A 26081-nucleotide genomic window follows, 5' to 3' on the forward strand; every position below is an offset into this window, starting at 1 on the left:
TAGTATTGATGTCATTGCTTACATCAATTTAGTTAGGTGAAAATTAAATATTTTTCTCATGTTTTAATTTCAATGGTTTAGATTATTTTGTGATTATTTTAATGAGTGGTTTAGATTGTTTCTTGTAACCTATAAATACCCTACTTGTATTTGAGTTTTATCATCCAACAATCAAAGCTTAATTATAAGCATTTGAAAGTTTTCTTAAGAGTTCTTACCTTTCATAATTTTGTGATATTATTCTAAAGAGTTTTTCTTTTTCTCAATCAATTAGAGTTTTTACTCTATTTTTTATTAAACAGACCATTGTTACCTACTTGTATTGATGAAAATCAAGCGACATTTGTGATGGGTCGGCTTTTCTCTGATAATGTCCTTATCGCTCATGAGTTACTGCATTATCTCAAGACTGCGTCTCTCGGGGTTAGTCGGGGTGCGGCAGTGCAGATTGATGTGGAAAACGCATACGACCGTGTTGAGTGGTCTTTCCTCCGGAATATGATGCTTCGTCTTGGCTTTGCTCTCTCTTGGGTTTCGCTCATTATGTCTTGTGTTACCTCAGTCACATACTGTGCTCGAGTTAATGGTTGTCTTACAGAACGTTTTCGGCTATCACGTGATCTTAGGCAAGGTGATCCATTATCACCCTTTTTGTTTCTGTTGTGCTCTCAAGGGATGTCGTGTTTCCTACATAATGAGCAGCGTTCTCATCATCTTCAAGGCTTAAGGGTTTGACGATTGGTGACGCGCATCACTGATCTATTTTATGCAAATGATAGCATATTATTTCTCCACACATCGAATGCTGAATTCAATTGTGTTAGGGAGATTCTTCATACTTATGGAGCAGCCTCTACTCAACATGTGAATTTAACAAGTTCAGTGTCTATTTTTGTGTTAACACAACAATCTTCGTTCGTGTTGCTTTAAGAGCTATTCTTGGGGTCTCAGTAATTGATGACCCAGGCAGATATATAGGTGCTTCTCTAGTTATTGGCCGAAACATGACAACAGCATTTGGTTTCATCCGGAATAAATTGCTGGCAAATGTTCGAGGTTGGACAAAACATCTCCTATCATTCGGTGGTCGGGCAACTTACATTCAATCCGTCGAGCAGGCTATCCCGACTTATATTATGGGATGCTATTTGCTGCCAGAATGAGTGATTACAGACTTGGAGACTATTCTTCGTTCTTATTGGTGGGCGAGTAACCCGACCGAGCGAGGATGGCCGATGGTGGCATGGGAAACTATTTGTCGACCGAAGCATCTACGAGACCTGGAATTCCGTAATCTCCGCCAATTCAATCTTGCTTTATTGGGCAAGCTCGTATGGCGTTGCAGTCATTCCACATCGAGTTTGCTTACTCGTGTTAACTTCGAAAAACTTTCCAAATGGCTGCATTTTTTATGCCCAGTTAGGTGTGAGACCTTATGCTTGCAAGGTATATACAACTCCATTTTGGCTCTTCGTGTGGGGTTTCACTGGCGTGTTGGTCAAAATAGCACAGTCCGTATGTTAGTAGATCGTTGGGGGCTTCATCTCTGATTACTTTTGAGACAACATATGTTGATAATAGTCTCAACCCTCTTCGTTGTGGACAATTTATGCATCTGAATGAATCACGATGGAATGAGAACTTGGCGCATGAAGTTTTTCAGCCTGCGGATGCAGCGATAATCCTTGCTTGTCAGTTGTCCCATTGCTCCGGTTATGCAAGAAAGTTTGATTTGGAGTGGTCACTCTTCCAGGGTTTTTTCAGTCAGATCAAGTTACTTCTTCCTTCTTCGCCAACACCGTCGTGACATTGTTCCATAATCTCTTTGGTTACATTTGTCCAGGTTGCCCATCCCTCCTAAGATCAGAGTGTTTGGTTAGCAGTTGGCGCATGAAACCCTTCCAATCGGGCGACGTCTTCAGCTGGCTGGCATGACAATGGGAACCTGTCCGTTTTGTAGGGCTACATAAAGACATGTTTACATTGTTGAAGTCAAACTCAATTATTATAGAAAAATGTAGAAACAAAGAAAGGTGGCAGCAACTTTTATTAGTTTTGGAAGCATGCTAATAATAAAGAAAAAAACGTGGCAATGCACTAGTATGTCTGCAAAGATTTTTTAATGAAAGCAGTAATTGTTGCAACAAACATGAGGTGGCAAGAGGAATTGAGAAACATTCAGAGCAAGTAATGTCGGTTTATTATATATATATATATATATATATGTGAGTAAAGCAAGCAGGTAGTGTAGGAAAGTGAGGAAAAGAGTGAGGAAAAGAGTGAGTAACGAGAGACAAAAAAAAATAGAGAGAATTGAGAGAGTTTAGCAAAGCTTAAAATAGTGAGGTGTTTGTAAACTAGCAGCAGCTAGTATTGTAGTATTGTAATAATAAAGTAGTGACGTTGTAAAATATTTTATTTCGTATTAATTAAAAATTCGAGTTATAAATTATTGAGTGCCCATCTACGCTTTCAACAAGTGGCCTCAGAGCTTGGTTTGAGTTCAACGTGGTGGAGAAGATGACCAACATGATTCAACCTCAAATCCTGAGATTGACAAAGACGAATTATGACAATTGGAGCATTCAAATGAAGACGTTACTAGGCTCTCAAGATTGTTGGGATATCATCGAGGATGGTTATACCGAGCCTGAAAATGCAGCAGCAGAAGCAGCCCTGGCCAATGAAGAAAAAAAGATATTGAAGGAATCTCGAAAAAAATAAAAGAATGTTGTTCTTTATTTTTCAAAGAGTAGACGAATCTACTTTTGAAAAAATTTCTGATGCGAAGACCGCAAAACAAGCATGAGAGATCTTGCAAAAATCTCTACAAGGTGCCGAAAAAGAAAAAAAAAAGGTACGCTTACAAACTCTCAGAGCTGAGTTTGAGATGTTAAAAATAAAAATACAGAAAACATCGATGATTATTTTAGCCGTGTGAAAACAGTCGTAAATGAAATGAAAAGAAATGGTGAATCACTCGACAATGTTAGAGTGATGGAAAAAATTTTGCGGTCATTGACAAGAAAATTTGATTACGTGGTGGTGGCAATCGAAGAATCGAAAGATTTATCTCAGATATCGATCGATGAGCTTGTGGGTTCACTTCAAGCCCATTAGCAGAAAATAAAACAAAATGAAGATTCAGAAAATTTGGAGCAATCTCTACAAAGCAAAATGAATGTCAACGAAGGAGAAGCTACCAGCAGCTACACACGAGGTGAAGGAAATCGTGGTGGTTATCGTGGAAGATACAGAGGAGGACGAGGAACTCGTGGACGTGGTGGCCGATCATATAGCACCGATCAAATGAGTGAAATCAATCCAACATCAGGTCGTGGAAGAGAATTCAGAGGCCGAGGTAGAGGTAGATATCAGCAAGGAAATAAATTCCAGGTACAATGTTATAATTGCAATAAGTATGGTCATTATAGTTATGACTGTAGATCTGCTCCTAAACAAAAAGAAAGAAATAACGTAGCAGCAGCTGAAGAAGAAAAAATTGAAAAATCTCATGTATTCCTCACTTATAAAGGAAATGAAGAATTCAAGAAAAATATTTGGTATCTTGATAATTGTGCCAGTAACCATATGTGTAGTCAAAGGGAACTGTTTGTGAAATTAGATGAAACAATTCATGGACGAGTAACGTTCGGAGATGACTCGCACGCAGAACTAAAAGGAAAAGGTGAAGTCATGATTACTCAGGGAAATGGAGAAAATAAATATATTTCAGATGTTTATTATGTACCTGCTTTGAAAAGAAATATCATAAGTATTGATCAACTCCTGGAAAAAGGATATGAAGTACAGATGAAGAATCGCTCGCTTGCCATCAAAAATAAAGAAGGAGAATTGATAGCCCAAGCTGCTATGACTCGAAATCGTCTCTTTACAATTGATATCGAGTCAGGAGAAGTCAAGTGCATGAAGACCGCGATCAAAGATGATTCATGGAGGTGGCATCTAAGATATGGACATCTTGGATTTTCTGGTTTGAAGTTGTTATAAAAAACAAACATGGTGAAAGGACTACCAGAGATCAACCCTCCAAATCAAATATGTGAGGCTTGCATCAAAGGAAAACAACATAGACAAAGCTTTGAAGTTGGTAGATCCTGGCGTGCCCGAAGACCGTTGGAGATAATACACACAGATATAGCTGGTCCTTTTGATATATCATCGCTTGGCGGTAATAGGTACTATCTAACTTTTATTGATGATTTTAGTAGAAAATGTTGGATTTACATCTTGAAAGAAAAGTCAGAAGCGCTGGAAAAATTGAAAGAATTTAAAGCAATGGCGAAAAAACAAAGCGGTCAATATTTGAAGATACTCAGATCAGATAGAGGAGGCGAATATACATCAAAGTTATTTGAAGAATTCTGCAAAGAGCATGACATCATCAATCAACTGACATCCAGATACACGCCACAACAAAATGGAGTTGCAGAAAGAAAGAATCGCACAATTCTTGACATGGCGAGAAGCATGATAAAAGGTAAGCAACTACCGAGAAATTTCTGGGCTGAAGCAGTTCGATGTGCAGTTTACCTATTGAACCGATGTCCAACAAAAAGTGTGAAGTATATGACGTCAAACGAAGCATGGAGTGGTCAGAAACCAGGAGTTGGACACCTCAAGATTTTTTGATGCATCGCATATGCCCACGTTCCTGAACAGACCAGAAAAAAACTTGATGACAGAGGAGAAAAATGTATTTTCATTGGCTATGATGAAAGAAACAAAGCTTACAGATTATATAATCCTCTTACCAAGAAAGTAATAATTTCAAGAGATGTCGAGTTCGATGAAGCAGACTATTGGAGATGGAGCAAAGAGGAAAAGAAAGTTGAAGGACTATTTTTTAATGAAGATAAAGATGATGAACAAGGTACTCAACAAAATGTACCATCGACTTCAAGCAGCAGCAGCAATGCCAGCAACATAATAGAAGATCCTGAAGCACCTCCCACAGAACTTCGAAGATCCACAAGAGAGAGAAGAATGCCAGAAAGGTACAACGATTATGAATTAAATAATATTTCACTATTCAGTCTTTTTGCAAAGAGTAATCTCATAACAAATGAAGAATCAATTGGAAAAGACAAGTGAAGAAAAGCTTGGAATGGAAAGTCGAGTTTGAGGGGAGTGTTGAAGTCAAACTCAATTATTATAGAAAAATGTAGAAACAAAGAAAGGTGGCAGCAACTTTTATTAGTTTTGGAAGCATGCTAATAATAAAGAAAAAAACGTGGCAATGCACTAGTATGTCTGGCAAAGATTTTTTAATGAAAGCAATAATTGTTGCAACAAACATGAGGTGGCAAGAAGAATTGAGAAGCATCCAGAGCAAGTAATGTCGGTTTATTATATATATATATATATATGTGAGCAAAGCAAACAGGTAGTGTAGGAAAGTGAGGAAAAGAGTGAATAACGAGAGAGAAAAAATAGAGAGAATTGAGAGAGCTTAGCAAATCTTAAAATAGTGAGGTTGTGTTTGTAAACTAGCAGCAGCTAGTATTGCAGTATTGTATTAGTAAGGTAGTGTCGTTGTAAAATATTTTGTTTCGTATTAATTAAAAGTTCGAGTTATAAATTATTGAGTGTCTATCTACGCTTCCAACATACATGCAATCCGAGATTGTGTGGATACAATGAATATTTTGCAATATGCTGGTTTCGATTCTTCAGTTTTTCAGAACCCAAGACAGTCTTGTGGCGATTGGTTACATCATTTACAGAGTCTTCTATCTCATGATGAATATCGACTACTGCTGGTAATCTTGTATTTTGTTTGGAATCGTCGGAACGCTTTTATCAACGACAGCCGATTAACTCCAGGATGACAAGTTATAATTTCCAGCAAGTCTTTATTAGCTTCATTTGACACTGCTATTGGACTCTCAGGTACACCATTGTCTGCAGCAGGTTACCTTTCAGACCATTGGAGCAAACCGCCCGTGTCCACTATCAAAATCAACGAGGACGCTGCATGTTCCTACTCAGATCGAAAGTCAGCTACGGGGTTGTGGTACGTGATCATAGGTTAGTTCTTGAATGTCATGCAATTCCAATCTCAGGCTCTTATAATGTTGGGGTTGCTGAAGCTATTACTATAACTCGGGGATTACGCTTGGCAATTGAGCTCAATTACAAGCAGGTTGGGGTGGAAAGTGATGCTTCCAACGTAGTCTGTCAATTAACAGGTTCACAGCTTGATCTCTCCATTATTGGCCTCCATCTTACTGGTGCACGTCGTTTACTCTCTGACAATAGGGGTTTCAGTGTACATGGAATCCGGCTAATGCAGCAGCTCATATTGTAGCTCAATATGCGTTATCACTTTCTGATGCTATGTATTTTGCTTATGACTACCTACCCTCCATATATTTCGGATGTACTTATTACTGATGCCCTTAACGGCTAAGCTTATAAAACCCGTTTTATTTTAAAAAAAATATATAAAAATAAGGAACTACTAGTAAACTGCCATTTTAATGGCATGCATATGAATATGAGATGCTAACTGGTGCATAACTGCATATGGCACATGGGATTCATCCTTTTCCAGTCAATTCCGCCACAGGAACAGCCTGTTCCTATGTATTTCTTTCTTCAAGTGTTCATTTCAATAATTTCTTCTTTTCTCTTTGCTTTTGACATCATTCCAAGTATATTTTTTCCATGCTCAATAAACAACAAGCAAAACTCTTTAATTCCATGCTTGTTCGCTCCACAAATATTTACATGACAATGATGATATTGGTAGAACTAAATCTTTAAGTTGATTGCTTTATCCATTCATGGGAAGGATAGAATCAAGCCATTTCCCTATTACTATTCTGCAGTAAAACCAAAATTCAAAGTCAAAGAATTGATAAAAGTTGAAAAGGACATATCAACACCCGCATGGAATTTGTCATTACTAGTTTATTACAGGTGTTTTGCTTTGGTTCTGTACCACAGCCGCCTTCTTCGTCCTCCTTTTCTCTCCCTTTGATCTTTCTTACATCGCTGTTATAATAATCAATGCTTTGGTAAAAGTATATTTCAAGCATCCGTATGCTTTGATAAACAAATTCATTCTGAACAAAAACTTTGTTTTTAAAGCGCAGACAGAGACCAAACTCTGCAAACAGACAGAGTTGACATAGTTGCTGATTTTCAAGGTTTGTTCTACTTCTATGGTTTTGTTTTGGTGTTTATTTCTTCTTCTTTCTCGGAACAGAGTTCTGTTTATCTGCTGGTAGTGTATATGTTTTGATGATTGAACTGAAACGGTTCCTTTTAAGTATAAGCTTGATGGGAGTAAGAGGTTTCAATCATGGAAGTAGGAACTGTGTTGCTGGCCTTTTTTGTTGATCATGCTCATCATATAGAGGTATGAACATGTTTAGGTGCCGTTGAGGAACTTCCGAGGTGTCCCTTCGGCCTCGGGGGGACAATACCTTTAAGGGTGTCTCGATTTTTCAACGAAAAATTGAATATCCAGGAAGAATTCAATCATCTTAATGATAATTTCTGGCTAGTGTGATGTTTTACAATGTTATAGGGGCAGTGGTAAAACAGACTATATATGGATAGGTTAGGATATAAGCTAAACCTTGAAGGGTCGATTTTTCGACGGAAAAACCGAATATCCGAGAAGAGTTCGATCATCTTAATGATAATTTTTGACTTGTGTGATGTTTTACCATGTTATACAGGCTATGGTAAAACAGACTATATTCATAGGTTAGGATATAGGCTATGTAGTTGCAAACCAGACCAAAGCCTGAGTCTGAGAGATAAACATTTGCAGTCCTAGAAGACATTGGTATTTTTTTCGGATTGTCCGGAGTTTGAACTGAGACTAGGTGTCAATTGAAGAACCAATAACGATGCTAGCTGACGAAGGCGCTCGGTATTTAAATATATACATAATAATTTTCGAAATGATCACGTGTTTCATCCTTCCTGTCTGTCAATATTTCATTTCTTAATGTCTATATGCTAACTAGCAGGAAAAAGGAAAGAAACATGAGTTGCTTTTGCTGTTGTGAAGAAGATGACACATATAAAGCTTCTAAAACCGGACCATTCATGACGAATAACCCTGCAAGTAATTATACAGTCTCATCTCTTTGTAAAGTTTCATGCGTAAATATGCTTAAATTATTAACATATATGTGTGTAGGCAATGTTGGAGTATATGGATATCAAGAAAGGGCAGCAGCTGTTACAAGGGATCCACAGCCTCCTGTTATCATTCAACCGATTACCGTCCCTGCCTTGTCGGTCGATGAGCTAAAGGAAATGACCGATAATTTCGGCAACAAATCGTTAATCGGAGAGGGGTCTTATGGAAGCGCATACTATGGCGTTCTAAAGAATGGGAAGGCTGCTGCCATAAAAAAGTTGGACTCCAGTAAGCAACCGGAACAAGAATTTCTAGTGCAGGTTGGACCTTCCCTTAACAAATTTCATCGAATAAAACGATGCTGACATGTATTGCAGAATGCATGACTTCGCTATTCCGAATAACGTAACTAACAGGTCTCCATGGTATCGAGACTGAAACACGAGAACGTTGTTGAGCTTCTCGGTTACTGCAGTGATGGATCCCACAGTTTCTTGGCGTATGAGTATGCTCCTAATGGATCTCTCCATGATGTGCTTCACGGTAAGCAATCTGTGAGTGTCTGTGTGTGTTGCATGGTGGACTAATGCGATTATTTGGTTAATTAACATATACAGGGAAGAAAGGTGTGAAAGGAGCACAGCCAGGTCCAGTTCTGTCATGGACACAGCGAGTTAAAATTGCAGTTGAGGCTGCAAAAGGCCTTGAATACTTGCACGAAAAGACACGTCCTCGTGTAGTCCACCGTGATATTAAGTCCTGCAATCTACTACTTTTCGATGATAATGTTGCCAAGATTGCTGATTTCGATTTGTCGAATCAAGCCCCTGATGCAACCGCTCGTCTCCATTCCACACGCGTTCTTGGAACCTTTGGTTATCATGCTCCAGAGTAAGTTGTTCCTTCACCTCTTTCTGGCTTTAAGTTTTCGATTTTGCATCTTGCTGAGTTCGAGTAATCGATCAGTCAAACAGAAGTAACTAACAAGAATGAAAGTATGTTGGCATATGTAATCTACATGTTCTTTCATCTCTTTTGAGCTGCCCTTTGCCAAATATATAAACCAGCCACATGATAGTTGACAGTATGATAGTGATTAATTCCAGCTTGTGACATTGAATGGTAGATTTGCAATGACGGGAACGCTTACTTCGAAGAGCAATGTCTACAGCTTCGGCGTCATCCTTCTGGAGCTCTTAACTGGACGTAAACCAGTTGATCATACGATGCCACGCGGACAGCAGAGTCTCGTTACATGGGTACTATTACTATTTGATAAATTCGTATTCACCGTATCTTCACAATAATATCTTATCTGCATGTGTATATTTTCATTTGCGGCCGCATTAGGCAACCCCAAAACTAAGCGAAGACAAGGTGAAGCTGTGTGTTGATGGCAGACTAGAAGGGCAATACCCTCCCAACGCACTTGCAAAGGTAATTGTTGAATTTTGATAGAGATAATGGAGCTTCGGTTCAAAGCATTGGCCTTAACAGACGTCTGCTTTTTTCCGACAACAGCTGGCCTCAGTTGCCGCGTTGTGTGTTCAATTTGAAGCCGATTTTCGACCTAATATGAGCATCGTGGTGAAAGCTCTTCAGCCTCTTTTGAACACAAGTCGCCCCACAACTTCCCACGCCCAAAGTGACAGGCGACGTTTGTGATGAAAGACGAGCAGCTATCGTCTCGAGACTAGTCGAAGTCGAAAAATCTGTCTTATGATTGGTTTTGTAGATAGGTGCTGGCAGAATCTGTAGGGAATATCATGGTAATGAAGTGCGGGCCAAAGAGTGTTTCTAACGTATTGCCTGTCTGTATTTTTACATTGGATCTTCCTTTCATTCCAAAGAATACGATTGTGACACTTGAGGAAATTGTTGCAGACTGGACAAGTTTGGAAACTGTAATGTCATTATCGTTGGACCTAAAACCATGTGTAAAGATGCCGATGCCATCCATCTTCTTCGAGGGCACACTTATTTTTGCCCCTCCTCCAGAACATGGAATGCGATGCCAAAAATCGACATTATCTGCCAGTTAAGGTAACTCCTGCAGCAGTAAACCAACATAAATCGAGCACGAACAACCTTAAAAATTAACAAATGGACATTTCTTTTTTACCTAAGTATCGAAATTTGACAGATTTAGCAGAAACAACAGCTAAAGCTTAGGTATGGACCAGAACCAATAATGGTACTTCCTGCAACAGCCACACAAACAAACAGCATCTTTTTTGGTCGTAATTTTCAGCTAAGCTTAGTATTTTCATTCTTCTCCATCCCAGCAACAAAGAATTCATAATATCGATCTAATTCGCCTAATCTGAATAACAGGCCAAAATTATATAGAATCCATATAGATATATACAGAAAATCTAGTGGCAATGACCTTTAAGAAGATATATAATTCAACTAAAGGGCCATCTGAAGGTATCGGAATAGAATCGAATGCAATGGCGGTGGTTTCCCTTGTTCTCAGCCTCCAAACCCCGTGTTATCCCCGAGTCTACAGTTGATTTTTTCATTCAGCTCCCAACCTCGGATCCGGAATATCACTCCGATCAGCATCGGAGTTTTCCTTCTGTGTATCAACATCTGAATTAACTGACTGATTCCTTCTGCGTCTTCTATCCTGAAAATTCCGTCCAGATACATATTCGGAGTGAGTCAAGCTATAGCTTTCACCGTAAACTAGACATTCTCCTGTACAACAATTAATCTAAATGCGAGCTAGTAAAGTATCAGAATCAAACCTCTCGAGGAATAGGATACTCCTCTGCTTCAAGCATGCGAGCAACCTGACTCATCTTTGGTCTTTTTTCGGCATCAGGATCAACACATCTTAAAGCAGTCAAAAGGGCACGTTTAAGGGCACTAGTTGATGGTCTGGTCTCAATGTTAGGGTCAACTACTTCCTCCGAACGTCTGAGTTGAACCATCATCTTTAACCACTCAACCATATTTACCTGAGATTTCAGGGTACAATTGGTCATGTGAAAAATGTTATACCAAGTCTTTTCGAAGCCTATGCCGATGAAGAAGTGTTGTTAAGTACCTCGGGCTTAGGACGACCGTAATCTATGGGGCATCTTCCAGTAATTGCTTCTAAGAGCACAACGCCAAAACTATAAACGTCACTCTTCTCGTTCAGGAGGCCGGAGTTGGCATATTCTGGAGCAACATAACTGAAAGACCGTGCAAACAGGAGACAAAGATGTCATTAACCAACAATTTTTTAGCATCTCGAATGATCTAACTCCTAACTCGAAGTAAAAACAAAAAGAATTGAAAAACAATGATAAAATAAACCAGAGAATGAATTATCTAGTAACAGTATATATCATAAAGGAAGGGCACTATTCTCACCCGAAGGTACCCATAACTCTCGTAGTGATATAACTTTTCCCGTCACCTAGCAGTTTGGCCAGACCAAAATCAGATATCTTCGCATCGAAGTTGTCATCAATCAGTATATTACTTGACTTTATGTCTCTATGCACGACTTTTGGTTCAATCGCCTCGTGTAAATATGCCAGCCTGCAAAGTTTAGATTTTAGTAACAATTAAGGTTAAAACCAAGGTAAGCATTAACAACCAAGATTTTCGTTTAAGGCCGAGTGGTTGACTTACGCTTTGGCAGTGCCAAGAATGATCTTTATCCGAGCCTCCCAGGTAAGATATCCCTTGTGAGACATATCCCCACGGAGCCATTGCTCCAAATTGCTGTTGTTGACATATTCATAAACCAATAACCTGGATTTTATAGCAGAAAGTTTAGAAAACAACAGTAAATATCGGTTTTCTTTCTATTCTGCATATTATACTCACACTAATAACAGACATAACAATGCTTGAGGAAATATTCGAAACTGGGGACTACATAGAACAACATAGTACCTTTGTGTGCCCTCGATGCAATACCCAAGAAGTCGAACTAAGTTTTTATGACGCACATGACCAACGGCTTCAACTTCCACCCGGAAATCCTTGTCAGCTTGTCCCCTAAAGAAAACATAGAATCATTATCAGCCAACGCTACAATCTGCAGACAGCATAACATAGACAAAAGGATTGATCTTCCATATAAATAAGCTTCACTGCAACATACGTATGGTTAAGAAGCTTTTTGACAGCTACGGGAGTCCCGTTAATCAGATTGCCTCTATAAACAACTCCATATCCACCATCACCGATAATATTATCCCTCGAAAACCGGTTAGTTGCAAGGTGTAGGTCTCTGAGTGTGAACCAATGACCCCAGCCTAGACGTGAAGTTTCAGACAGGCCAGACAAAGGCGAAGGAGCAGTCAAAGGATGCGAAGATGGTTGAGACCCTTTAACATCTTTCTCCACATGATTATTAAAAGACCCCGGCCGGCTGCTATCGTTTCCATTTTCGACATTAAACAAAACCTTCTCCGAATCTCTATCACTGAACTTCTCATTAAGGGTGTTCACCCTACCATTGTTCGCCGATGCTTGATCAACTCCTATCTCTTTAATTTCCTCCAACACACGAGGCGCTTGGCTCAGAGGAAGCATGGCATTCCCCCTTCGGGTTTTCTTCCGAAAACTAAGCCACAGTGACACGCTAAGGATAACTACAAACACCAACCCTAAGCCAATTACAATAAGAAGCCACAATTGCAGACCAATGTATACTTTGGACAGAGTTTTGTTTAGATCAGATGCCATTGTTCACCAACACCAAGATGCCTGAAACACGTTTAACTAAAATAACTTAACAATCAAGAACAGATACATATTTCTGCATTCATTCAATATATCAAGTGGTTTATGACCAAAAGGAAATATCAATCAAATCTATTTGACAGCAAAAAAGTGCAGAGTGAAAGCAAAAATCGAAAAAATAAGAAGAAATAGAGTGCTAACCACAATCAAGTTTGCAGAAAGAACCCCAAAAGACCCTTCAACCTGCAAAAAAGGAACCCTTTTTTTCACACAATAAACAAAAACCAGGCATCACATTTCCAATAAACACTCTACATTTGACAAATCATCACAAATAAAGACTGGAACCACTGCTAATATGAGGGGCAAAGGGGGGAAAGGAAGAAGAAAGGAGCAAAATTTAGGCGTGTGGGTGTTTATAAAGAAGACATTGGTAAATCCCAGAGGAAATGAAAGCATAGTGAGAGGCGAGAAAAGGGGGTGTTGGACTATAAAAAAGATGGGATTTTTGTGGGGTTTCCATGTGATAAATGGGTAATTATTCACAAGAAGAAGGCGTGGAATTGCCAGAGGTATGTAATGAAGAAAGACATGCCCTTACAGTAACAGTGAAACGGAAGCAGCTTACACAACACAACAAAACAAAACAACTGAAAAACCCCTTTGCTTTCTTTGCCGTTTTTCACTTTTCTTTCTTCATCTGTCACAAATTTTTATATTGATTCATTATGACCATATATTCCAAATCCTTGATTGTTGTTTTAGATGTTCATTTTGTAATTTCAACAGTCTTCTTTTGAAATAGAGGTTAGTCTTTATGTATTAGATCTGCATGCATTAGTCAAAGAAACACACTGGATGCGAATACCACCGGCCTTTTGATTGACCATATACATATTCATGGTATATACAAGATGGATGGCCATGTGTAAGTATGTATGATTGAGGAATCAAGCATAGTCCCCATAGATAAAAGTTAAAAAGTGGGGTTGGCATTACAAAGTTTGCAGAAGCATTCATTCCAAGGCTAAACCCCACAATGATGATAAGAATAGAAGGGCATAATTTGCTGTAATAATGAAACATAGGATGAATGATAAGGTGCAGAGGAATGGTGGTTGTTTTGATAATCCAATGTTTTTCTTTCTTAATATATGTGTGTGTGTTATTGTGTGTAGATAATCCAATGTTTTGATCTACCTTGTAAAGGTCAATGATTATTGTAGAACTCAACTAAGCCAAAGCCCCCAGATTGCTTCAGATATCAGTTACCAGTACAGAGAGATGATGATGAGATGTTAATTCATTTTTCTTTCTTCTTTATCTATCTATCATCAATCATGACCATCCACGGGGGGAATTCATCATTATTCTATTGCCACTTTCTCAATGCCTGTGTATGAACAAACTAAAGGTATAATATATATATTCTCAACCTGAATTCACATGTGCGCCATTTGCACCTTACAAAATAGAAAAAATCCAAAAACAAAAGAGAAAAAAAGGGGTATCCATCACTGTGTTGTGAGATTTTCCAGCCTGCTGCATCCGTGGCCGTGAAGATGAAGAAACACGGCATCATCACTTCATGATCAGCACACCCTACCAGATGATGAAGATGTGTTTTCTTTTCCAATGGTGAAGTTACGGTTTTGGTCTCTCTACTATAATTAAATTTAAGATTTAGTTCTCTAACTTGATAAAATTTGATTTTTTTTAAAGAGAAAATAACTTCAGTGACCGAAAATGCCTTATAATATACGATTTTAACCAAATTTTTTTAGATTTGCCAAAATGACCAACAAATTCGCAACGCGATCTCAAATTTGCAACGCGAACTCCAATTTCGCAACCCAGTTTCCAATTTCGCAACGCGAATTTGTAAATCGCAACACAGAAGTCAAATTCGCAACGCGATAGTCAAATTCACAACACAAAAGTCAAATTCGCAACGCGGAATTTCAAATTCGCAACTGAAATTCAAATTCGCAACTAGATTTTCGAATTCGCAACACGAATTTAATTTTGCAACAGGTTTTAGTTTCGCAACACAAATGTTTTGGGTATATAATAACGCAGCAACAACAACTCATAACCTAAATCCCTAAATCGCAACTCACTCCATCTCCATCTATCACTCTAGCCGACGACATCCGTTCCTATATCCAACGACATCCTTCCCCATCTCTAATTTTTTTATATAATTTTATTTCTATATAACTTTTCAATGATTTCTCTCCCAAATTATCAACTATCAACTTAATAAAGATATGTTTTTCTCTAAGTTAGTGATGATATCTAGTTTATAGCTCGTTTGTTTGGTAAATTAATTTACAATTTGTAGAATGAAATCATCTAATGTTGATCATGTTTGGATAGATTTGTGTTTTGGAGGGTCATGAGAGAATGTGCATGGTGTTTTACAATATGTGTCTTTACCCATGAATCTTCAACTAAAACTGTCATTAAAAAGTTAACTTATGAAACTCTAATGTTACGTGTTGCAAAGAAATTGAATTTAGAGCCTCTAAGTGGATTTAGGCTATCTTATCAGAGAAAAGGTAAAGTTTATTTGTTAACCGACAATGAAGATGTTGAACGATTCATTGCTTACATTAGTGTTTCGCAAGAAGATGATGTTACATTGTATGTTGTTGAACCTAGAAGTAGTGAAGTTGGGTCAGTAGTGGGTAGTAATCAACTAAGTTCTTCAACCCCAGTTTATGGTGCTCACAATGTACAACGTTGTTATCAACCTCAAAATTTAATGGTTCCACCATAATTTCATCACCAAGAAAATTTTGTTTCACCACATTTCCAATACCAAACACAATATCAAACACAATCTCAAAACTCACAACCTTTTCCTAATCCAAATCCCAATCAACTTTCAGTACCAAATTTCGGTTTTCGTATTGACCAGTTAGATGATTATGAGCCAACAGAAAAAATTGTGAGTACTAGTCAGTATTCGAAATTTGATCTTGGTCAATACCTGGACTTTGATCTTGGTCAATACTCGGATTTTGATGATGTGATGGAAGAAGAAACAAACCCTACATGTAATGATTTTGATATTGGTCAATACTCGAATTTTGATGATAAAACAGCCGATACCGAGGAAGATGTTGATGATAATGAGGAGGAAGTTACGACTGTGAATGAACATGTTGAATATCCATTCTGTAATTCATATAACCCTGAAGAAGAAAAAGAAGAAGAAGAAGTCCCCGAAGAAAAGAAAAAGAAGAAAATGCCACGAGAGTATAACTGGAATATGCCAGAATTACTTCAGATACCGGAAGAAGAGTTGGTAAAGATAGCAGTTGATTGTTACACAAAAGTTATTCGCATCAAGAAAGATGATTGTTTTGATACAAAGGAAGACTTGAAGATAGCTTTGTATACGAAATGTGTGGAAGATGGCTATCAACTAAAAGTTAACAAATCATGCAAAGATCGTTTCGAAACAATGTGTATGATTGACAAAAACTGTACGTGGCGTATGATTGCAAAGAGGATAAAAGATTGCGAAATGTTTCAAGTTAGGACTTTTATTGATAAACATACATGATCAAGAACCCAAGTTTTTCCTCACCATAGACAGGCAAACAAAAAGGTGTTTGGTGGTTTTCTGGCTGAGTTAATGTTTTTGAATGGAATGGTATATCGGGGACATGAAATTATGACTGACATGAAAGCTCGGTTCAAGATTAGTATCTCATATTCTCAAGCTTGGAGAGCCAAATGTTATGCCTTGGAATTGTTGAGGGGGTCGCCAGAAGCATCGTTTGCCCAACTGTCGGCTTATTGTCACAATTTAAAGCTGAAAAATCCTGGGTCGGTAACTCATATCAAAACAGATAGAGATGGACGCTTTGAGTTGCTGTTTATCGCTATTGGTGCTGCGGTTAGTAAATAATTATAATTTTGTTGACTCGTTTTTGTTAGTTGCATGCATTTCACATTTAAATGATTATATTTATTGTGTATATGATTTTGTAGATTCGTTCGTTTATTACTTGCATGCGCCCAATTATTATAGTTGATGGAGTACATTTGAAAGATTGATACCTTAGAGTAAACTTATTAGCAGTAGCCATTGATGCTAACAATGGGATACTGCCAATAGCTTATGGGGTTTGCAAATCTGAAACCTCTGATTCATGGATATGGTTTATGGGGCATCTTAGGGATTATATAAGTCCTATTAACAATCTGACAATCATATCCGATAGGGAAAACTCAATTGACAACGCTGTTAGAAGGTGTTTCCCAGATGTTTTTCATGGACTTTGTGGTGTTCATTTGTACAGAAATATAAAATCAATGTCTGCTGGTATAAAAATCACAAATGGACATACTGGAAGGCTGTAAAAGCTTATCGGGAAGTGGATTTTAATAAGCATATAAATTGTTTAAGACGTGTTTTGCCTCAATGTGCTCAAACACTAGAAGATGTCGGGTTTGAAATATGGTCAAGAGTACATCAACTTGGAGCAAAATATGGTTTCATGACGTCTAATAGTGTAGAATCAATCAACGCTCTAAGTCGTTATTCCCGGAAATTACCCATTACTATGTTAATGGAGTTTTTTCGAGCCTCTATTCAATAGTGGTACTACAAGAAAAGAAATCATGCATGTATTATTTCTTTAAATTCGTAACTTATCATATATTTTACTAAGTATTATTTATTTAAATTTATAGGAACATTGGAACGTCGTGTTACACCATGGACTGAAAAAAAAGATAACGAAACGTGTTGTGAAGTCAACGTCATGGAGAGTTGAACCATGTTCAAACACTTTGTTTGAAGTATTGGATAATAACTTAAATGGGCTTGTCGATCAAAATGCAAAGACGTGTAGTTGTAAAAAATGACAAACATCTGGTTATTCGTGTGGCCATGTTATAAAAGTTGCTCTTCATCTAAACTAAGATGATTCAATCGCATACGCCATGGATTGCTACACTATAGAAGTATATCGACAGACTTATGCCGAGATTGTCTACCCATGTCCACATCCTTCTGAGTGAGACATACCAGATGACTTACAAATAGTTTTGCCACCAGTCATGGACAGCATGCTACCTGGCCGACCAAAAAATCACGATCGTATACCGTCTAAGGGTGAAGAGAAGAGGATATCGACATGTAGTCGGTGCAAGGAAATTGGTCATACAAGATTAACCTGTGGATCACCAGTGCCATCACAATCATCTTTTCCTCTACCAAAAAATAGATCCTCATCAAAATCCAAAGCTCATATGTTGCAAGCAAAAGGAAATCAAAATCGCAATCAAAATCAAAATCTCAATCACAACCGGCTTCACCTTTTGGGACTAATTAACTTAGGTGATTTTTAAATACAAACGTTGCATTATATGTATTTTATGTGTGAATGCATACATTTTCAGTTAGACATTCATTAGTAACTTGAGTTTGAACATTGCTATGATCTGTTCAGTTGTTATCATGTTGGGATTTTCTCTTGTGTATGATTGCTTGGATAGTTGTTCTCTTGCTTCTTCAAGTGTCCTTAGCTTGTATTTATAGCTTGGAATGTGTTGGATATTGTATATAATTTGATGTTGTATGTTGCGATTAACGCGAAAGTCAAATTCGCAAACCGAAAATTGCAACGCGGATTTGACTTTCGCGTTGCGAATTTACCTTTCGCGTTGTAAATTTGACTTTTGCGTTGCGAAAATTTACCTTCAACATGTCTTTTTTACCTTCAACATAATGCAGATTGAAAATTAAACAACAAATCAATTAAAAATTGTTGTGGGTACATTATTTGAACATTGTTATGGGTATATTATTTGGAAAATAATGTTCCGAACTTCGTTAGAAATAACACTTTTTCATCGGATTAATTTCATTTTTGTGGGTATATTATTTGAACATTGTTATGTATAAATTTATTGTGTATGTATGTTTTGGTTTGATTATATTATATGTATATTTTCATTCAGATGAGATGGGATGTTCATAACAAAACAATCTATCTCTTCCATGTGAGTACTTTATTTCAACCATGTGACAAGTGTGACAACCCCATCAACTCACAACTCAGCTTTGAACTCAATCAATATTGTCTTTTAGCTTGATAGTTCATAAAGCATGATACTTGAACAGTATGAATCAATTATACAATTTCCATGTTAAATTTAACACTGTATTTCAAATTCATTTCATATGTAATTGGAGTTTGAATTTGAATTTCAATATAAATTTCGGCTCCACTGTAAATATTAGGCCAAGCCTTTGTTCCATCCAAACAACAACTTACTCAATGGAATAACTTAGCCAATATGCATGTTATCATTGATTATTCCTAATTTCCATTGTTTTTTTTTCAACTTTAAACGCGAGGGAAATCCTGACCATCGTAATTTTTGGTTAACAAGCAGGAAGATTGGATATCCGAAGAATGTATTTCGGATATTATCCATTTCAGTCAGCTCACTGAGGTAGCTTAACCCTAAACCAAAACTGTCTTAGCTAAACATACTTGATGTAGAAGCAGCTGCAGATTTAAAATCTCAATGGTGATGCATTTGGTTCTCAAATAGTTAAAGCGTCAGAAACGTTTCGGGCGTATGATCTGGGTGGTATACGAGAAATGCAACAAATGGCAACTAAAAATCCTGATAATTGAGGGATATAACTTGTAATAATAACAAAAATAATAAGGCTGAAATGCTTCCGAGTACCACCCAAATCATAAGTTTGAAATGCTTCCGATGCTTTAAATGTTTGAGAACCAAATAGATCGCCTCCGAGATTTTAAATATGCAGCTGCTTCTACATCAGCTATGTTTCTCTCAGACTGTTTCGGTTAACGGTTATCCTATCTTCATGAGTTGGATGAAATGGATAATATTCGGAAGTCATTTTTTTTACATAATTTTATTTCTATATAATTTTTCAATCATTTCTCTCCCAAATTATCAACTATCAACTTAATAAAGGTATGTTCTTCTCTAAGTTAGTGATAATATATAGTTTATAGCTCGTTTGTTTAGTAAATTAATTTACAATTTGTAGAATGAAATCATCTAATGTTGATCATGTTTGGATATCGACATGTGGATCACTAGTGCCATCACAATCATCTTTTCCTCTACCAAAAAATGGATCCTCATCAAAATCCAAAGTTCATATGGTGCCAAGCAAAAGGAAATCAAAATCACAATCAAAATCAAAATCAAAATCCCAATCAAAACCGGCTTCACTTTTTGGGACTTATTAACTTAGGTGATTTTTAAATGCAAACGTTGTATTATGTGTATTTTATGTGTGAATGCATACATTTTCAGTTAGACATTCATTAGTAACTTGAGTTTGAACATTGCTATGATCTGTTCAGTTGTTATCATGTTGGGATTTTCTCTTGTGTTTGATTGCTTGGATAGTTGTTCTCTTGCTTCTTCAAGTGTCCTTAGCTTGTATTTATAGCTTGGAATGTGTTTGATGTTGTATATAACTTGATGTTGTATGTTGCGATCAACACGAAAGTCAAATTCGCAACGCGAAATAAGCGTTGAGATAGTCAAATTCGCAACGCGAAATCGTAAACCGAAAATCACAACGCGAATTTGACTATCACAACGCTTATTTCGCGTTGCGAATTTATACCTTCAACAGGTCTTTTTTGCCTTCAACATAATACAGATTAAATTTAAAACAACAAATCAACTTTTACAAATCAATTGAACAAGCAAAAAAATAATTCTTATTTACACATCAAATTAAACAAATCAACTTTTACAAATCAACTTTTACAAATCAATTAAACAAGAAAAAATAATTCTTATTTCCTTATCAATTAAACAAATCAACTTTCAATGTACAATTCAATTAAACAAGCAAAAAAAGTGTACCCTAGACTGTTGTTTATGCACAAATACATCAATTTCACACAGCTCACGTCAGGAATAACCTGCAGAAACCAAACATTTGCTCAAACAACACTTTCTACACATCTAAAACCAACAAACAACAAATTATTGAATTCTAGGTACTTAACCAAACATTTTCAAACCAACAAAGAGTATATATGTTAACAACACTTGCTCAAACTTACCAATTGTTTATGCAAACTTTCAGCACGCGGATACAGGTAGGCAACGTCTCGCATATATCGCTCGAGCCATAAAATGCCGAAACCATAAGCCTACTACAGCTCTATCTCTATCTGTGGGAGGTAGAAGGTGTTTACTTCCTGTCGTCAAACACTCGAAGTACATGCATACAAGAGGACCACAATCCCCTCTGGCTCCCTTCGTTTGTTGTGACGCAGTATCGTCTCTGATCATTGTAACTTTGAACTTTTTTGGCTTTTTGTTTCCAGAATTAGTCCAATAATCAATCGTGTCCAAGTATTTCACCAAATAAGCGCTCCATCCCTTACAAATAATATCTCTCAAATCAGACAATGGTATGTAATTCAACATGCTATCATATACCATTATCTTCATGATAAAGTTTAGCTTTTCCATTACCCAACGTATATGAAGCATCTCTCGGATCCTTCAAGTGAGCTACGTGAAAAGACGTCGGCATAATAGTCCATCGAGTATTTCTTATTTTCCTCAATTTTCTTATTATTAGAAGACGTGACACCCATGCATCAATATATTATTTTATAAAAAAATACATATATTAGTAAATTTATTAATAATTTTAAAAAAATTAATCAAAATGCAATATAAGAAGAATATAAGACTTACCACCCCTTCGAGATAGCCATTATCTTCAACCTCTAATAAAATACCCCACCAAGACCAATCAAGAAACAAATGCATAACATCTTCGAGTTGGCATAGGTCAGAATAACACCCCTTGCTCCGCTCATGTAGATAAAAATCAACCGCGGTCTTAGCCCAAAGGGTATTATCTGTAATTGTGTCCGGTAGTGTTTCCCTCTCCTGCTGAGGAATGATACTGGCCGGTAAAACATATGAAAGCCAACTCGCATCCATTATACCGGGTACGAGAGGGGGTTTATCAATATGTCGACATATGACGCCATGTGAATCGGGCTCTTGAACGGCCAGCAGGACCTCTTGAACTATGATAGGGGCCTCTTGAACGGTGGGAGGGGACTCTTTGATGATGAGAGGGGCCTCTTGAACGATAGGAGGTGCCTCTTGAATGATGATAGGTGCATCAGGCTTCTTCTTACGGAGTCTTGGCACTAGTGGGGTGAACGGAGACGTAATGGCACGTGCACGACGTCTGATGCGTGAACCCCGTCGTACAAGAAAAATCCAACGTAAAACATCTACCTTATCGGGCCACTGAAAATAAATTAATACATAAATCAGTAAATAAATAAATAAATAATGCCTAAAAAAAGTTATTTGCATTTTTAGTATAGTATTAAACAAATTTACCTCATTGCGTAGAGTATGAACCTCATTCTGTAACGATGAAACAATCTTGTGTAGAGTGGCAAATTCATCACGTAAAGTAGATACCTCACCACGTAACGCACCATTGTCATCGCGTAAAAATCCACCTCACCACGTAAAGAACGAACTTCGTCACGCCATGCACCATTATCTTCACGTAAAGTATCAACCTCATTACACAAAGCATCGACCTCATCACGTAACTCCCGTAACTCATCCCGTGGAGGTGGAGAACAGGGAGATAAATGTCATGGCCTCTTTGTCGGTCGCCTATCATGAGGTGATGGTGGAGAATAGGCTCGATGATGTTATGGAATAGGTGATGGTGGAGGTGGAGAAGAGGCTCGATCAGGTGATGGCTCCGGGTGTCAAGCTGTAGAATCGGCCCGATCACGTGATGGCTCTCGAAGTGGTGGGTGCTCATCATCCGTCCCATCAAAAAACCGCTTACTAGCTTGCCGCCAATCAGTGGCAAGCTCAGCCTTTGTGGGTGTCAGCCTCTGTAATGGATAATTGGCCTCCTAACAATATAAAAGCTCAAACAAAGTTAAACTTGTACTAGTAATAACTTGTTTATATATGGTATTATTTGTGTGTTAACTTACATCATTCATCGTCGTATATGGGAGTAACTCTTCCCAATCCAACATGCAGATCCTCTTCCAGGTAATAGCCCTAGGAATATCATTTGATCTTTTTATCCCATATGTCTGCATGCTGGGGAAAGCCTCAAATATCCAAATCTACAAACAATATAATACACAAACATTAGTAATTGTTAAATAATTAATTATAATTTTGGAAACATTATATAGAAATTATTACCTTAAAGGCCCAAGTAAAGCCTGTCAAAGTGTATTTAGAGCCATCGCCCCGCAAACTTTTTCGGTCCTCAAAGGCAGACGACAACTTCTTTCAGGTAGCTTTCCATATATATGAACCCCACGGAAACAGGTTCCATGCATTTAGGTCCTCTACCAATAATATTAGGTCCTCAGTGATAGGTTGTCTTCCCTCTTTGCCTAAAAAGTCGGCATGCAAAAGTAATAAATGGCATATTCGGACAACATCAAGGTCATCCATCCGAGTAAAACCATCTTTAACAAATAATCTCTTCAAGTCTTCGACATGTAAACTCGGCTTCGACTTTGCCAGCTCAGGAAAAACCCGAGATAACCATAATGGGCAGGAGATATGACTAGTGTACCGGGTTACTTCATCGTGCCCGAAGCGTAGACCAATGATTAAGCAAAACTCCTCCCACCCAAAACAAGTATACACCGGTGCCGGAGGAAAATGAAACAATATCTCTTCATCACCACATTGTATCCTCTTGGGTAGATCGTTAGTCATGGTCTTAAGAAACAAATGTGTCAACATAACATCTCCACCCGTATGTTGTACTTTCAGCCATGGCCTGAAGCAAGTATCCTCAAACAATTTTCTTTGTAGAGGTGTAAGCGTCGACGCAATTTTAGTGGCTAGGCTTAATTTATTCCTTAAGGTTAATACAGCCGAAAAAAATTTCTACAAAAACAATAAACATATCAAGTTATATATACCAAAAACTATAAATTATACACTATAAACAGACATGATATTAAACAGTGAAAACAAAGCCAAATATGTTTCAAACTAGCACGGTATTCACATGTTGTCATTATTCCATCATAGTTCACAAAATGCATCAAGTAACATTCAAGAAGTAAGCACTTATATAAACATTTAAAAGGACAACATATAGGTTTAGTGCAGGTTCAATGACAACATAAAGAGTAATAGTTTATTCTTGAAACTTAAATTAACAATACTGTGAAGTTAGTATTTGTCTTTTTGTTGAAGAAATGCAATTCATTCAAGTTTAAATTTGCAGAAGAATAGTTTTTGAAACTTAAATTCGTAACACGAAAATGAAAATCGCAACACCAAAATTGCAACGAGAAAATCGCAACGCGAAAATGAAAATTGCAACGCGAAACTAAAATCGTGTTGCGATTTTCATTTTCGTGTTGCGAATTTAAGTTTAAAAAACTATTCTTCTACAAATTGAAACTTGAATGAATTACATTTCTTCAACAAAAAGACAAAACAAAGACAAATACTAACTTCACAGGGTTAAAGACTAAACAGTTTAGCAGTATTGGCAGCAACCGAATGAATTTACTAAGCAATCTCAGTGAAATGGTTAATCTTTATATATATTGAAATTACCAGTAAATTTATCATCAATATAAGAAAAATCTAATAATAATACAAAAATTTCAAAATAAAAATAAGAGATTAAAAAACTAACCCTCAGTGGTTGATTTTCCATTTCTGACTGTGAATGGTTGTGAGGGTTGCTCTAAGAGATGGAGATAGACGGATTTCGCCGGAGATGTGGACGGATTTCGTCGGAGATGGGGACAAATGTCTTCGTAGAGAGTGAGAGATGAAGATGGGACTGAGTCGTGATTTAGGGTTTTAGGTTATGATTTGCGATAATACTGTTTACATTTGTGTTGCGAAATTAATATTGTGTTTCGCGTTGCGAATTTGATTATCGCGTTGTGAATTTAACTTTTGTGTTGCGAATTTGACTTTTGTGTTGCGAATTTAAAATTCAGTGTTGCGAATTTGACTATCGCATTGTGAATTTGACTTCTGTGTTGCGATTTACAAATTCGCGTTGCGATATTAGAAACTGGGTTGCGAAATTGGAGTTCGCGTTGCGAATTTGTTGGTCATTTTGGCAAATCCAAAAAAAAATTGGTTAAAATCGTATATTATAAGGCATTTTCGGTCACTGAGGTTATTTTCTCTTTTTTAAATAGTAGTGATTACAATGTAGTATATGTTCATATTTTTTTAATAATTTGTTGATTTAAATAACTAATCATTGGTAGAATAATAAAAAAAATTGTAACCAAATCTTTTTTAATTGACATATATCTAAATTTCAATCTCTATATAAATAACCATTCTTTTTTTGTTTTCTATCGACTCTTTTGTTGCCTCCATTATTCTGTTTGGAAGCATCTTGATTTTCAAACAGATGCAGAAGCTCATTGCTTGTTTCTTAAAGAGTTGTGTTGTACGCCGTTGATCATTCTTTTGTTTTTTTTTTTTTTCTCTACACAATTAAAGTGTTTCGTGGTCCTTTATCAATCTGAAAGGGTACGTTCAAACCTCAATATTCCAAAGTATTTATTTCATTTTTACTTATTTTCATCAACACGAGTAACTCAATATTATTTATCGATATTAACTCGGATATTCACCCTTAATTCTTCTTACTCCTAATTCCGTTATCACTCTAAAATTAATTTTAACCAAATTTGAATAACATGCTCCTCAAACGCTATGAAATATCTATATAACTTCAATTCATATAAAATATCTATATAACTTCCAATCCTTATTTTTATAATAAATTTATTCATTTTACAATTTAGTCTCTTCATTTTATATTTTATTCAATTTACTTTTTAAATGTAGAGTTTTTACAAATTCTTTCTTCCCATCATTCTCTAACTCTATGCTCTCATCGATATTTGTTTCTAAAATACCTTTTCTTAAAAAATATAAATATATTTTATGATTTTAAATATCATTTGAATTATTAAATAACATTGCAATGTAAAATAAATATAATATATATAAATATATATACTTATGGTTAAAGAATGTCGTTAAACCGGATCAATCCACATCCACACCATTACATTATAAACATTCACAACTCAATTCGATATAAACTAGAAAATTCGACTCATTTTCATAAATTCAATTTGCCTAAAAAAATCAAATAGAATTGAATCTTAAAACAAGACTCGTCAACTCGACTAACTTGAAATTT

The 26081-nt window shown here is 36.8% G+C and overlaps 3 protein-coding genes across 4 annotated transcripts; 2 read left to right on the top strand and 1 right to left on the bottom strand.

The window, feature by feature from the left end:
* Positions 1-348: 348 nt before the first annotated feature.
* On the top strand, positions 349-1807 carry LOC120219121. Its single transcript, XM_039215986.1, has 5 exons — positions 349-729; positions 825-1056; positions 1174-1331; positions 1420-1493; positions 1582-1807. Exons 1-5 carry the CDS (start codon positions 349-351, stop codon positions 1805-1807), a joined length of 1071 nt encoding a protein of 356 aa, XP_039071917.1.
* A 5176-nt stretch (positions 1808-6983) lies between these two features.
* On the top strand, positions 6984-9997 carry LOC120115000 (pto-interacting protein 1-like). 2 transcript variants are annotated; one of them, XM_039135778.1, is made up of 8 exons: positions 6984-7175; positions 8010-8107; positions 8183-8445; positions 8542-8668; positions 8743-9016; positions 9252-9384; positions 9476-9562; positions 9647-9997. In XM_039135778.1, exons 2-8 carry the CDS (start codon positions 8026-8028, stop codon positions 9788-9790), a joined length of 1110 nt encoding a protein of 369 aa, XP_038991709.1. In that variant the 5' UTR covers positions 6984-7175; positions 8010-8025; the 3' UTR covers positions 9791-9997. The 2 variants fall into 2 exon arrangements, with proteins under 2 accessions (XP_038991709.1, XP_038991701.1); XM_039135770.1 differs by having other exon boundaries at positions 8010-8445.
* A 396-nt stretch (positions 9998-10393) lies between these two features.
* LOC120115011 (probable receptor-like protein kinase At5g18500) lies at positions 10394-13121 on the bottom strand. The gene is made up of 8 exons (XM_039135791.1): positions 13019-13121; positions 12234-12841; positions 12023-12127; positions 11756-11878; positions 11492-11662; positions 11181-11310; positions 10879-11091; positions 10394-10757 (listed from the first exon to the last, which is right to left on the bottom strand). The coding sequence occupies exons 2-8, from the start codon at positions 12818-12820 to the stop codon at positions 10647-10649; spliced, it is 1440 nt and encodes a 479-aa protein (XP_038991722.1). The 5' UTR covers positions 12821-12841; positions 13019-13121; the 3' UTR covers positions 10394-10646.
* Between the last annotated feature and the right edge of the window lie 12960 nt (positions 13122-26081).

Source organism: Hibiscus syriacus, unplaced genomic scaffold (assembly GCF_006381635.1).
Source record: "Hibiscus syriacus cultivar Baekdansim isolate YM2019G1 unplaced genomic scaffold, ASM638163v2 tig00000778_pilon, whole genome shotgun sequence".
NCBI classification, from domain to species: Eukaryota; Viridiplantae; Streptophyta; class Magnoliopsida; order Malvales; family Malvaceae; genus Hibiscus; species Hibiscus syriacus.

What these genes read in the sequence shown, in the direction of transcription:
- LOC120219121 (XM_039215986.1), top strand. Translation starts at nt 349, where the DNA reads ATGGGTCGGCTTTTCTCTGATAATGTCCTTATCGCTCATGAGTTACTG. An exon ending in TTGCTTTATTGGGCAAGCTC is followed by an intron (nt 1,332 to 1,419) that starts GTATGGCGTTGC and finishes TTTTATGCCCAG; the next exon opens with TTAGGTGTGAGACCTTATGC. An exon ending in GTGTGGGGTTTCACTGGCGT is followed by an intron (nt 1,494 to 1,581) that starts GTTGGTCAAAAT and finishes TGTTGATAATAG; the next exon opens with TCTCAACCCTCTTCGTTGTG.
- LOC120115000 (XM_039135770.1), top strand. Translation starts at nt 8,026, where the DNA reads ATGAGTTGCTTTTGCTGTTGTGAAGAAGATGACACATATAAAGCTTCT. An exon ending in AACAAGAATTTCTAGTGCAG is followed by an intron (nt 8,446 to 8,541) that starts GTTGGACCTTCC and finishes CGTAACTAACAG; the next exon opens with GTCTCCATGGTATCGAGACT. An exon ending in AGCAGAGTCTCGTTACATGG is followed by an intron (nt 9,385 to 9,475) that starts GTACTATTACTA and finishes CGGCCGCATTAG; the next exon opens with GCAACCCCAAAACTAAGCGA.
- LOC120115011 (XM_039135791.1), bottom strand. Translation starts at nt 12,820, where the DNA reads ATGGCATCTGATCTAAACAAAACTCTGTCCAAAGTATACATTGGTCTG. An exon ending in ACGGTCGTCCTAAGCCCGAG is followed by an intron (nt 11,092 to 11,180) that starts GTACTTAACAAC and finishes CTGAAATCTCAG; the next exon opens with GTAAATATGGTTGAGTGGTT. An exon ending in AGTATCCTATTCCTCGAGAG is followed by an intron (nt 10,758 to 10,878) that starts GTTTGATTCTGA and finishes CGGAATTTTCAG; the next exon opens with GATAGAAGACGCAGAAGGAA.